Genomic DNA, 14609 nt, shown 5'->3' on the forward strand with positions numbered 1-14609 from the left:
GATTTACGCTGTATGTTGGATTCCCATGAAAGTTTATGACATACTGATAGATATATTACATACATACTTTAACCTCCGTGTATTTATTGTAAAAAACAAAACAAAACAAAAACCAAACCACCAAAAAAAACCAACCCAAAACCCAAACCAAACCAAAATAAAAAAACAACCACAAGGAGGAAATTTCCTCTCCCTTTAAGTTTAAGGGGGAAGTACGGTAACCACCAGCAGTCAGATGAAGGATAGCTAGAAATGTTCGGAAACCGTGGGCTACCCCACATAAGGATTCACATCGATGGGAGTCTGGCCTGCCGGCTGGTTTCGGAACGGTGCAGAATGCGTGCAGCGCTGTACCGCAGTACAACAGTAATCCTTTCGGGGAGAATAAAGGACAAATTCTCGCAGCTGAGCATTTGCAGCTCAAACGTCACAGGGAGCTGCGGGCGCGCTGCACAGCGCTGGAAGCACGTCTTCTGTCTTTTTCTGCTTATTTCTCTTTATTTGATTTTTGCTGGGTGTAGCCGTCGCTGTTTATTATATTAGTTCCCAGCTCCAATGTTGGCGTGGCAAAGGAGGGTACTTGTTAGTTTAGCCTTTTCTTTTTCAAATTACTGCTGAGGTTTGTTGTTCTGGTGTGAAAAATGCAAAAGCTTTTCATTGTATTGATCCTAAAATATTCATTAAAAAGCAGGTTGTAGAGGACAGAGAGTTGATATAGAAAGAGAACATGCAGAGGAAATGAAAGTTAAATAAAAGTTCTCACTCTCAGTGTGACAGATATATTCAGTTTTTTACATTAATGACATTCTTATGGTATTTAGCCATTCTTGTCAGAATATGTGAAACCAATAAGTGGTATAAGTCTTTAGCAAACTGGGAATTTACTTTGCTGTATATATTTTCATAGGAAGCTGATTAAGCGTGCTCAAAAACTAAAGCATTTCTTTGTCTAGTGCTATACCAATTATATCTGAATAAATTACATTTAAGTGACAAATGGGTTACTGTATGCAACAATTATTACTTGCAAAAAGGTGTAAATCTCTCACATAACTTCAATGAGGAAATTAAAGGAGGAAAAAGTAATTCCTTCTGTAGTCAGATCAGACAGCGCTTTGAGCCCTTCAGCTCTGGTTTCTCAGTGCTATTTTGCGTGTCCGGTTCTAATAGGATACTTCTGTGCAGAGCTTTTTCTTTTCTTTTCTTCTGTAGTTTTTTTCAGACCCCGCTATTTTTTCTCCTTCATACCAAGAGTGTCTTATTTTTATCTGTGCATCATTAACATATTCTGTCTTTACGTTGTCTAGTGTAAGCATCGAGTTTATAAAATCTTAATCTACTGTTTTTTCTATGCGCTCAAATGCTTGGGGGGAGGGGGAAATAGTGGGAAAAATTATGGTTTATACTAAAGACTTGTGCTTGAAGTTCCTCACAGCATTCTGTAAAGAAAATTAAGTACCTCTCAACGTATTCTTATCTTCTTGCATAACTTAAATCATTTCATGAGAGCTATTCACGGAGATACCAGTTGACCCATTTTATTCTAATAAGCTTTTTGTCTTGATTATTTTATTAAGGTTTGAACAAGCTTTTATCAACAGCATGGTCCGTAGCGTGGTAAAATCTGAGCGAACTTATTTTTGGATAGGATTGCAAGACCTTAACAACACAGGAGAATACTTTTGGCTAAGTGCAGCGGGGAAGAATCTCTCTGTCAGCTACACAAACTGGAACCGGTACCAGCCACGTGAGTAACGTGCTGATAAACGTGCCCCTTTAGTTTGCTGATACTTGGTTTTCTTGCTTGATTTTGGTTTATATTAATCCCAAGGAAAACATTCCAAGAAAACAAAAATGAAAAAATGAAGTAGTTGTTCATCCTTTGAAGTGTAAACCTCCTTAGCAATACCTGAGAACAGGGATGAAATAATAAAGACACTCCTTTTCAGTAATTGCTTCTGAGTTGTGGACTCCTTTTATTGCTTTACTGCTGCCGTTTGCAAAAGTACTGTTTTAAATTGCATTTGATCTGCGTTTTGTGAGAGGAATCCTTTGTCACGGTTCATTTTACAAGCTCAAGTCAGCCAAGGCAGGCTTATAAACTGGTTGCTGCCCAGAGAATTTGCTACTTTTGTGAGTTCATCGAGGTCTTATCCAGAACCTGATGCCAATAAAACAGTCACTTCACCAAAAATTCACAAAATTTGAATGCTTTATTCTGATAGTCAACACTTGCATGTCTAGGTCATGCTGGAGGCTGCGTGGCTATGCGAGGGCAGCACCCCGTTGGTTACTGGGAGGTGAAAAGCTGTAAGAACTTCAAAGCAATGTCATTGTGCAAGCAAAAAATCAATTCTTATGAAGAACCCGAACTTACTTTTCAAAAACATTTGAGTTCCTGCTATTTTGGATGGGAGTCGGAAGCTAATCTACACAACTGCTACAAGGTACATGACAAACTTGCTCTGAATTTTTCTGATTCTACATTGACTTAGGAATATGCTGTTCCTAAAATATTTTTTATAAATCATTATTTCTTTTACTCAACAAACAAAAATCAATTGTTACCATCCTTCACTATGCTTTAAAGCGAGTGAACGTCTTAAGATATGAATCAGAACTATACTTGGAATATACATGGCTTTATAGTAGGAAAACCTGCAAATAATACTTGATTTTTATGGGTTTCTGAAACAACTGCTATCCAAAATCAACTGCATTTATGGCAGTGTTTATTTTATTGCAGATATTTCACAATGAGAAAGTTCTGATGAGAAGAACATGGGAGGAAGCAGAAGCGTTATGCCAAGATTTTGGAGCACATCTTGCTAGTTTTAGCCATATCTACGAAGAGACATTTTTAAACAATTTATTATATACAATTTTTGATAGGTAAATATATATTTTTTTTTAACACCAACAAGAGTTATCCTAATCATACTAACATGGAAAAATAATCTACAATTTAGGTTCTTCCATCCTCTTTACCTAGCGGTTGAAGCAGTCTCTACTCTCGACTAACACGAACTTAGAAATGGGTGAAAAGAAGTGTCTTAGCAACACTGTAATGTGATTCTTTTTGAAGATGATCTCTGTAGTAGATGTTGAGCAACTCTTAATGTCAAGGTGATATTCCTGCGAGTTAACATTCCCCGTTGAAATGGAAGTTTGGCAATTTTAATCCTATTTTAACTGGTTTCATCTTTAAAGATATAATTTAGCATTTTAATAGGAAAACCAGAGTTCAAGGATACCAAAAAAGTTAAGAAATGCATTACAGAATATGTATTGAATTCAAGAAGAAATGAATATGGGTATTTGCACTATTTAAAAAATAATCTGTTTAATAGCTACAGAAAAAGTGCTTGAGAAGTGTTATTTCCTTTGTTTCCCTCATAGAACAGAAGAAAGGCAGTTCTGGATTGGATTTAATAAAAGAAACCCGCTTTCAGGAGGGACGTGGCAGTGGTCTGACAGAACACCTGTAACTATCTGTATACTACATATTTCAGTAACCTTTCAAGTCATATCTGAGCATAAGTTCACAAAAATAAGCCTTGTGAGCAAACGTTGGCCAGGAAAACTGTTCTTCATGTCCACATACTTCACTTAAAGTAATTGTTACAATAGGATTAAGAGTACAGTACTATTAAAATAGCAGCCTGTGCAACTGCGGAAGGAATTTGGTAGGGTTATAAAGGTTTGCAGATGTCTGCTCTCCTACAAAGCACTTTGTGGTTAACCCAGGTATGTGCAGAGTTAGCACAGACGTGTGTGTGTGTATATATACACACGCACACATACACTGGAAAGCCTTAGAGCTGTGCTTACGTGCTTTATTTGTTCTATGACTGTTAGGTTCGCGCCTGCGCTCAGAGCTAAGTCTTTCCTTTTTTAATACCACTTTTGATTTTGCATCCTTGAAGGCGTTGGTGCCACATGCCACACTAATGGTTAGTACCTGGGATTTAAGCATCGAACAACTGAAGAGGGGTCAGCTTTTAAAATTTAATTAGTTTTCAGCCTTCAAGAACAGCGCCAGTTCTGCCAGCACTATCTAAATGATTTCAGAATGCGAGTGTAAAATCGAGTCGTGCAACGCGTTGAACCAAAGCAAAGGCTGTTAGATGTGGGTAACCACTGATAATCATGTAAAAAACTTGTTATGTTTCATAGCTATTCAATTATCTTTACAAAGGAGGAGTCTGATATAAAATGGGAAATTTGAACAGAACATTGTAGGATAATGGACCCTATTTTTTGGATTTAGGTGGTCCTCTAGTTGTTACTTAGGATGTTCTTACCATACACGCGTCTCCACATCCTTCCTTTTTCTCCATAATGAGATTTTGAAATGCTTCATCTTGGATTGTTGTTGAAAGATAATGAATGTGCTTTTTTCAGGTTCTGTCTTCATTTTTGGAAGGCAAGTATGTTGAAGATGACTCAAGAAACTGTGGTGCGTTCAAAGTAAACAGAACGGTCTTTCCAGCACACTGCAGTGAAAAGCGTGAATGGATATGCAAAATACCAAAAGGTGACATTTCAATTAACGTACATTTTCTGTCATACCCATTACTTGCAATTCATGAGAGACAAGGAAACAAAATATCTAAAAGCCTACTTTTCAGCCACATCTGGATCTCATTGGTCTTCTGCATGAAATCATGGCACAGCTGTATGTGGCCATTAGGGTTTGTTGGCCAGTTAACAGGTCTGGTATGTGCAGTCAGTTTAAAAATGGATAGCAATGATTAGCACTTAGTTGGCAGGAGTTAGTCAAAGTTCTTATTTATAAAGGTTACTAAAAATGTTGTTTAGTACACGTGGCAATTATTTTATTCAGTTCCACATTTAACTCCTTTCTTTATTGTCCCTGAATGAGAATAGCAATATTCTTCATTATTTTGATTAAATCCTTACCAGGTGAGAAAGCAACTTCAGTGAAATATCTGTCTTCATTCTTAATCAGCAATGTTTTAATTTATTTATGTATTTTTGCAGGTGTTAAACCAAAGAATCCGGATTGGTACATAGCTGGTATGAAAACATTTTCTTTATTTCACATCTTGAAACATTATCATTTGGAAATATAATTTAAGCTGTTGATAAAAATAAAATAGCTAAAATGTTCTAAGTTAAAAATTTACATGAAGGAACTCTGTAGGAGCTTGTTGCTACAAATCAAAATCTGCCCCTTCTTTTGTTTAGGAACACTGAAACATCAGATACTACTCAGATTAGGTAAAGGAACGTTGCCTGTACTAAGCACAGGACTACACTAACCTCTCCATCGCATTCAAACTGCCTTTTTGCAAAGGCTGGGCAACCCTGTTAACATTACTGCAGTGTCACAGGATAGAATATAAACCCAAAATTTACTTTTTTTTTTTTTTTCCCGTAATTTGATACGTCAGATATGGTTCTGCTGTGGCATATTTGTCCCGTGACATGTGGCTGAAGGCGGGCCACGGGGGTCACAAAGAATGAGATTTGAAATGAGCTTTTACCCCTGCACAGCACTGACTCTTTTGCTTGTTTTCTAGAGCTGCCGTGGTTGTATTATCAAGGAGCAGAATATCTTTTCCATGTCAGTCCTACAGACTGGGAAACCTATGAGTTTGTCTGTGGCTGGCTTCGTAGTGGAATGGCAACAATAAATTCTTCTGCTGAGCAAGCCTTTATTCAAAATAAAATTAAGAAGGTAATAAAAACTACCTCTCTGAAAAAAATAAACCCTCGTGCAGTAACTGGTTATTTTCTGAGGCATCTTTTGGAGTATCTGGCTGCCTGTTGCTCCAAGTAAAATCCGAAAGACGTTTTACTTCAGAAATAGTTCTCTCGTTGTCTTCATTTCCCTCATCCCTCCCTGAAGCGCCGTTTAGCGAAGCAAGTCATTTCAGAATCTGCAGCATCATCTCAGCTAACGAGCAGGTCGGTCAGCCTGCCTCAGAATACCCAAGAGGAGCAAAGAGCAGCTTCCTATCCCAAAGTTAGGAAAGTAATTAGGAATAAAGAGAAAGGTTTGTTTCATATGTGGTGGCCATCCTTCTCTGTTTCTGCACTTCAGTTCGTTCTGGAAAAAAATAAGCGCTTCCCAGAGCCAGGGTGGCTTTTCCAGTGTCCTGCACGTTCAGAACTTTGTTGGCTCTTTCCCAAAGACCCCAAAACTGTGACTATGGAGGGGCTGACCCTGACAGTGAAGTCTGTTCATAGTTTAAGGCAGAATCAAGTCAGCACAGCAATAATAACTTTGAATAACATTATTTCTTTGACTTACCATAATACTTCACCCTTCAGGACTGGAGGTCTAGAACCTTTCAGGAGAACAATCAGTCTGGAAAGCATCTCTAGGAAACTCTCGTATGAGCTATACAAAATCAGTAAATGTTAATTTGGAAACATTAAAAGCCAGCCGTATATTAATGCTAAAAGGAAATACTTGCTGTTGTCTATTTCTAGTAGTTGGGGAAAAACAAATTCTAGCCTAAGACTACAGTCCTTTTCAAGCCAAATAGGCTGTAAATTCCTAAAACTATAAATTCCTACTTTACAGAAGATACCTCATCAATCCAGTGGAAACTGGGGGCTAAATCGTGCTCTACTTACCTGAATAACCTTACTGAAGTGACGTAAATTAACATGGGCAGGATTTAGCACCTGTTCTTGCCATTGGAACCCAAGGGAGTTGCTATTCATCTGAAAACCAGCAACCTGATTTTAGGGGTTTGTTGATGCTTTAGGAAGAAGGCAACAACAATTAAATGTGTGGCAAAACTTTTTTTTTTTTTCTTTTAATAGCTATCAAATAGTGACGTTCACTGGTGGATTGGATTGCACGCAGAAAACCTCAGCAATGAATTTCGGTAAGAATATCTATGCTTCAGCTGCTGGGAGTTGTACTTGGCGTGCCCCGTTTACAGGTTGCCGTTCAGTCTGATGGGCTAAAGCGTGTGATGGCTGAGGGGGATACTCAAGAGACAACTTCAGTTCTCATGTAAATATCGTTCAGAATATATTGCCCTGAATTTATCTCCATGTTACAGTATTTCTCCTAAAAGGGGTATAAAAGACACAAGCCCAAGACGTGAACATCAGCCTTGTTGTTGCTGGCTGTCTTTCTTTAAAGCTTAGTTAATAAAGGGGCACTTCCTACCCTGTATCTGCTTACAAACACTTTTAATGGAGGTTGTGTTTTTAGGTAAGGGTAGGAAAAAGTGTAACTATGCTCTTAACGTTTCTGTGCAGCTGGAGAGATGAATCACCAGTAACATACCAGAACTGGAATGAAGGGAGGGAGAGAGATCCGCAGAAACCAGGGAAAAGATGCGGCTTCATTTCATCACAAACAGGTTTATTTTGTGTTTCCTTTTGTTGCAGGAGTTGTGACTTGATTCTGTTGTTGGCCAAAGGGCTTATATTTTTTTAATTGCTTTCAAGAAATGCAATCCCTCTTACGTGGTACTGCATTACATAGTCCTGTTACATGGTTATAATTTGCATAACTGCTTCTGTGGTTAAAAAAAGAATATTAAAATATCATGAATGTGCTCAGACTAGGTTATAGGATTTAAAAGTATATTAATAATTCCGGTAGTCTAATGTCAAAATATAAAGATTCCAGCGATACCGAATCTTCAGTTTTGCTTAAGAATCTGTTATGTGGCACAGCAAAAATGTTAATGCACTGCTGCTTTTCGCAGTCAGTTTTCTCATAACCAAATGAGCCAGATGGATGAGCAATAATTTTTCCTACGTTTATAAACTGTTTTTCTATCAGCACACAACTTTAAATACCCAGGTTTCTAGTTTATTTTTGATCCCATAGCCAATCTGCTGAGGGATTTTTGGGTACCATGGTTTTGATGCTGGCTTTATACCGCCACATGGCTCTGTAGTTTGCTAAAGAAATAAAAAAAAATGTACAGTGCTGCTGGTTCCAGTGATTTCTGTCATCTGTCAGTCTCTGTTTTCTGAAGATCTGCAAGTCTTATGGTAAAGTAAACATGTCAGGTTCCATGAAAAGAAAAAACAACCAGCTTGGTATTTGTGACTGAAAAAAATTAATGCAGTTGCACTCTTGTAATCCCATCCTTGAGAGCCAAAACTGAAAAAATGCAAAACCTTTCTTTTTTTCCCACACATAATCTCAGGGGTTTGATTCATGACTTTCGAATGCTTGGGTTTTACGTTACTGTAGTTAGTATCGGATAAAAGGAAGGGATGCCCGCCCTCCCCCAGCAGCTGGCCAGCAGATGGGAGCTGGTCAACAACTTGAATGTACTGTGTTCCACTGAGAAATGTATTTTCAGGTCAGCCTGTATTCAGCAGGTCAGCGGTTTATGTCAGTAGCTGGATCTTGCCAACAATTTTCAATGTAAGGAAGTCAAACTATTTTATCTGGAAGGCATCATTTCCATACCTTTCCTTTTTTTTTTTTTTTTTGCATAACAAGTATTTTTTTAAAATACGTGATGATAGAGGCATATGTTATGTGACTCAGCGCAGAGGAATTAGTTTAACTGAATAAAATCAAAGTAGCAATAAAAGTATGAATCCCATGGATGATCAATTCCACTGTCATGCGCTATGTCCAAATATATTTGATGCAGAATCTTGTTTTACTCAACCACTAAAGGGTAACTGTCTTAACAATATCTAAGCTAGCTAAGAAAAAAAACTCTTTCCAGTTCTTAAGCCAATATTGAACTGTGATTTTTCTTTTTGCACAGGACTCTGGGGTGATGAAAACTGTACTGTCTCTCTTCCCTGTATTTGTAAGCGTAAATTTGCATGGAAAATAGAGAAAGAGACTCCAAAAGATCAAAACCAACAAGGAATGTGTCCCAAAGGCTGGCTGCACTTTGGATTCAAGGTAAAACATTTTTTCTGTTGTTTGATAATTCAATATGCATTCCGTACTTCTGACAGAAATTGGGTTTCTTAAGGATTATTCAGCGTTTGAAGATTTTCTTACTTTTTGAAAGCAGAGCCCTTAGGTTTATAACTACTGACAGGTTTACAGCTATTAAGTAGCTTTGCACACAGAAGTTGTCTTAATAAGGTGTCAAAAATTTTACTTCAGTTGAAGGAAATGAATACTCATACATGCAAAATTTATCTAAGTGTATTTGTGCTTTTGCTGTAAAAAGCCTGCTCCGTCTTCTCTTTTCCACTTACGACAATTCTGAGAGTCTTTTATGGTCTCAAAACAGATCTCTGACCCCTTGTTGTACTAAATGGTCCCAAACTGCTGCCATCCTCTGAAAGATGCTGTTTCAGATAGGGTTCATCAAAGATAATTATAAACCAAAGTCTATTTGCAATTGAAGGTTGAAAGGCAATGATTTCATGAAGCTTCTATGAAATACATACGTTCCGTAATAGCAACGTGCATTGAGGTGTCTGGATTTATCCCGGTGCTAAACTGTGGTGAATACAAGGATAAATATAACCCCGATCGTGTTTGCCTTTAAACAACTGATTTGAATCCGAGCCTGATCCCAGCTGAAAACTGATACTGGCAATGTTGGAGTGGTCCATTGCAGGACAGAAACTAATCCGTGATCACTCTTAGGGATTGATAAATAGTTTTTAAACTGGAGAAAAACAAAACAAGCCTTTTTTTTTTTTTTTTTTAAACAGTGTTTTTTGATACAAATTCCGAAGGATCCAGAGCATCTGAGAAACTGGTACTCTGCGCAAGAGTTCTGCAGTAGCTATGAAGGGTCACTCGCGTCCCTTGAAGATGAACTGGAACAAGGTTGACTACTGAAAATATTGATAAATAAATAAAATTTCGTCTTCATTAGATAAGATGCTGTGGTAAAATTTCGTCTTAGATGCAGATTTAGGAAAGAAGATCTCTCAGAACTCATGGTTCCTCTGCTTTAAATAAATTAGTGTTTCTCTTTCCCAATTTCCCAAAATGTAAAGATTCAACTATCCACTGAGCTATATGACAGTTGCGTTTTGAGGAGTAATTATATTTCCATTGTTCTTACTACCAAGCATTAGAAATACAAAAACAAATTATGGAATACCCATTTAAAATTTTGCTATGTACAATTTCTATCTTATGAATGCAACATCACGTTGTTATGAAAGAAATCTGATTTTTATCCTTTAATAGTACTTAAAAATTTGTTCTGTTGTATAGCACATAAGCATAGCACTAGGCTGGAACTGTCAGAGAAATAAGTGCCAGCACATTCAGAAATATTTATAATCCCTATTCATAAAAATCTGTGGTTGAATTTCATCCATGTATAAAACCACTTATTTGGAGGTGGGAGGAATCTCGCTGGCAATCTTTAGGTGAGAAATCTTATTTCCAACTGAAAAAGAGAAAAGCTTTTTCAGTGGGACCGTACCCTGAACTAATACTTAAGGTGTTCTGGAAGACTTACTAGTTAATGGACTAGGTCTGAACCCAAGCGAAGTTAATCAGTTTAACTGAATTTATAGTTAGATGACACTGAAATGCTGCTCATGGTCTTACTTTCTAGTAACTATGTAATGTCATTGATTAGTAATTAAATTTTTCAGTGCTTTAGTATATTGGAAGAGACTTCACCTATCTCTAAGTGGTTACCAGTTAATTATATTTTATTTCTCTTTCATTTCGTAGCTTTCATAACTATGAACCTATTTGGACGGAAAACTAATGTTTGGATAGGTTTCCAGAGTGACGATTATGAAAAATGGGTGAATGAAAACCCTCCAACGTATTCCAACTGGTCGCCAGTTGAAGTAGTGGATGTGAGTACTTCCTGGGTGTTTAAGGACGGCGGGAAGTCGTTTTATCCATAAAAATCATGCCTTTCACAAAGACAAGGCCTAACTTGTTACAGTAACTTAGTCTTCTCTTGATTTTTGCAACTTCAGACAACTCTGGGCACAGATTTATGGGCGTAACTTGAGGTAGCAAAAAGAGCAGTATTGAAAGAGTTATTTAGGTAATTTGTGGCTATAGTCACGTTGTCTTGCAATTGCTTTTAAGCACCAAAGTTTGAATTATATGGTTAGTGTCATATGCTGGGTCTGAGCAAAGCTTAGGGATAAGATTATGAATTTCATATTTTAATATATTGTTTTACGCCAGGTTAGTCCTTATTGGGCTTAGCATTTTAGTTCGTTCAGTGAAAGCTTGTGACTTTTTATTTATGAGGTTGTTGTTCCAAATTGTATTTTTGGGAGTGTTCATTGGTCTACCTAAATGTTTATAATAGTGACTTCCAGGTAATTATTCCTCTAAATTTAATGTAATAATTATGCATTGTTTTTACACAGCGTCTTTTTTAATTAATATAAGGTTCTGTGTTGATTGCAGAGACAGCGTTATAACAGTGCAAACGCTCAAGAACAACTTCCACTATGTACTTTGGTATCAAATAACCCTAATTTTTATTTTACGGGAAAATGGTACTTGGAAAACTGTCAGAAAAATTATGGGTTTGTCTGCCAAAAGACACAGGGTAAGGCTTCCTTTTGTTTTGCTTCTGTCCTTTTTTCTTACTATATTGAATTCATCTTACTTTATTCTCATCTGGAAGCAGCTTGTTATAGGCATTTATAAAACCAGGAGCAGAAAAGATTTCTAAGATGGTTCTACTTTGATATTTAGACAGACTAGCTCTATGGCATTTAATAAATCAATAGCTGTGATGTAGAAGTAATTTCTGAAAAAAAACTTTGTTACTAAATTTTCTTCCTAATGTTAAGCTTTCTGTTGCATATCTTAGATTCTGGAATAGAGATTAAATTTCACATTTTCTGTGAGCGGAGTAGGAGTAACAGCCTGAAATTACAAAAGGCAAAACAGGGTAATTTTGATGAAAATATTGGGTTGGTTTTTTTTTAAAAAATTGGTTAGGGTGTGGGACTTGCAATATTGATCACTATAGACTCTAGAAAATGTGTTTCTGTGAGCAGCGCGGACCAACTGGCGGATCGAATAGATAGTTTGGCTTTTCTTTTCACCCTTCTCTAATTCTGTCACCTTAAAGTTGACTTGCCAGAAGCACGAAGCTTTTGCGGGGAACACACGTGGTTTGCTTTCCTCAAGCCATGTCCCAGCATTGCCTGTCAGCTCGGGAGCCGCTGGCGCCCATCCCCAGGGCACCTGGGCGGCTTCAGAGCCCGTCCCAGAGCTGCGGGAACCTGCCAGAGCTGGTCCCAAAATAGACCAGCAGCAAATTATTAACCCTAAAGCAAAGGGAGGGCTGTAATCTGAGCCTGTAAGGACTGTCCTTGGGTGCTGTACTTACCGGGGGGTGGTTTTAGGTGGCTCAGCTTTATATATCCCCCTGGCTCTAAAGAGACAACGCTCCCCTGCTAGCTGCCAAGGGGGTGAGGGAGGGCGACTGGAGAAGTAGAATAAACAAATACAAGCTTTGGGCAGTGCTCACATGTAGCTCTAGCAAACCATAGCCGTGTTTGACATCATTTATTGTGAACTACAGTTGCGGGGAGTGCCGGAGTAATCCTGCACTTTGTGTAGAAAAGATGAATAAATGCATTTTCCTGCTGGTTTGTTTCGTTTACCTCCCAAACACTTGTATTTTAACCCTTTGCTGCTACTTCAGACAGATGGAAAAGCTGTTAAAAGGCAGGAAGGAAAACTGTTGCCTTGGGGCGGCCACGCTGCAGGGCTCTCGGGATGTTGGGGCTGCAGTGGGTGCTCGGGACCCTCCTCACGTTTCCCAGCTGGGTGAGCATGAGTGGCCCTGGTCAAAGCCTGGTGGGGCTGGGGGGACGCGCTGTGCCCTAGGCTTGGTGCTGCCCACCCGCCCGTGCACTGCAGGGTGCTCCTGGGGGTGAAGGGACCAGTCCTGGAACCAGTGTGACACCCATGGCTCTCTCCCAAACCATCAGGCAGTCCGGCACGCTAATTCAGCAGAAAACTTTCCTCTTTTTTTTTGTCTTTCCTTTTTTTCCTTTTTTTTCCTTTTTTTCCTTTTTTTCCTTTTTTTCCTTTTTTTCCTTTTTTTCCTTTTTTTCCTTTTTTTCCTTTTTTTCCTTTTTTTCCTTTTTTCCTTTTTTTCCTTTTTTTTCCTTTTTTCCTTTTTTCCTTTTTTCCTTTTTTCCTTTTTTCCTTTTTTCCTTTTTTTCCTTTTTTCCTTTTTCCCTTTTTTCCCTTTTTTCCCTTTTTTCCCTTTTTTCCCTTTTTTCCCTTTTTTCCCTTTTTCCCTTTTTCCCTTTTTCCCTTTTTCCCTTTTTCCCTTTTTCCCTTTTTCCCTTTTTTCCTTTTTTCCTTTTTTCCTTTTTTCCTTTTTTCCTTTTTTCCTTTTTTCCTTTTTTCCTTTTTTCCTTTTTTCCTTTTTTTCTTTTTTCCTTTTTTCCTTTTTTCCTTTTTCCCTTTTTCCCTTTTTCCCTTTTTCCCTTTTTCCCTTTTTCCCTTTTTCCCTTTTTCCCTTTTTCCCTTTTTCCCTTTTTTCCCTTTTTTCCCTTTTTTCCCTTTTTCCCTTTTTTCCCTTTTTTCCCTTTTTTCCCTTTTTTCCCTTTTTCCCTTTTTCCCTTTTTCCCTTTTTCCCTTTTTTCCTTTTTTCCTTTTTTTCCTTTTTTCCTTTTTTCCTTTTTTCCTTCTTTTCCTTTTTTCCTTTCCTTTTTTCTTTTTTCTTTTTTCTTTTTTCTTTTTTCTTTTTCCTTTTTTCCTTTTTTCCTTTTTTCCTTTTTTCCTTTTTTCCTTTTTTCCTTTTTTCCTTTTTTCCTTTTTTCCTTTTTTCCTTTTTTCCTTTTTTCCTTTTTTCCTTTTTCCCCTTTTTCCCCTTTTCCCCCTTTTCCCCCTTTTCCCCCTTTTCCCCCTTTTCCCCCTTTTCCCCCTTTTCCCCCTTTTCCCCCTTTTCCCCCTTTTCCCCCTTTTCCCCCTTTTCCCCCTTTTTCCCTTTCCCCCCTTTCCCCCCTTTCCCCCCTTTCCCCCCTTTCCCCCCTTTCCCCCCTTTCCCCCCTTTCCCCCCTTTCCCCCCTTTCCCCCCTTTCCCCCCTTTCCCCCTTTTCCCTTTTTTCTCTTTCCCTCTTTCCCTCTTTCCCTCTTTCCCTCTTTCCCTCTTTCCCTCTTTCCCTCTTTCCCTTTCTTCCCTTTTTTCCCTTTTTTCCCTTTCTTCCCTTTTTTCCCTTTTTTCCCTTTCTTCCCTTTTTCCCTCCTTTTTTCCCTTTTCCCCCCTCCTTTTTTTTTTTTTCCTTTTTTTTCTTTCCCCTAATTGATGTCATTTTGTGCAGCTTTTCCAGGCTGCATTGACTCAGTGCAGGGTCAGGCAAAGACCAGGCCCATGCATGGGAATATGCAGCTGGAAGAGCAGAGAAGCAAGGAAGGGAGCAGTGACAGCCTCTCGCTGGTGGTAGTGAACTGCTAGATTTGCTCAAATGTCCAAAAAAATGTGTCAGTTCCTGGAAAGATGAGCTGGTGCTTTGCTTCTGCCACGCTGTCCACATTCCATCTCCCTTTTTTTGAATTATTTTCTGTAGGAGGCTAAAATGAAATAAACCAGCAGGAGATCTGAACTGGGCTCTGATCCCTTAGTGATGTTTGAGTGAGGATTGTGTCAGCGTTTGACTGCATTGCCTGCCTTTTCTTTCTTTAGGCAGTGACACGCACTGAAAGCTGGAAC

The 14609-nt window shown here is 38.4% G+C and overlaps 1 protein-coding gene across 1 annotated transcript in view; it reads left to right on the forward strand.

Moving 5' to 3' along the window:
- Positions 1-14609, forward strand: part of PLA2R1 (phospholipase A2 receptor 1) — a 43008-nt gene that overhangs the window by 19700 nt on the left and 8699 nt on the right. The window contains exons 11-23 of the mRNA XM_074594505.1: positions 1578-1747; positions 2245-2447; positions 2747-2892; positions 3400-3484; positions 4405-4537; positions 5005-5040; positions 5547-5704; positions 6802-6866; positions 7249-7352; positions 8733-8875; positions 9646-9763; positions 10631-10761; positions 11333-11477. Coding sequence (XP_074450606.1) covers positions 1578-1747; positions 2245-2447; positions 2747-2892; positions 3400-3484; positions 4405-4537; positions 5005-5040; positions 5547-5704; positions 6802-6866; positions 7249-7352; positions 8733-8875; positions 9646-9763; positions 10631-10761; positions 11333-11477 — 1637 coding nt within the window. The remainder of the gene's footprint in view (positions 1-1577; positions 1748-2244; positions 2448-2746; positions 2893-3399; positions 3485-4404; positions 4538-5004; positions 5041-5546; positions 5705-6801; positions 6867-7248; positions 7353-8732; positions 8876-9645; positions 9764-10630; positions 10762-11332; positions 11478-14609) is intronic.

Source organism: Larus michahellis, chromosome 7, assembly GCF_964199755.1.
Source record: "Larus michahellis chromosome 7, bLarMic1.1, whole genome shotgun sequence".
Lineage (NCBI taxonomy): Eukaryota > Metazoa > Chordata > Aves > Charadriiformes > Laridae > Larus > Larus michahellis.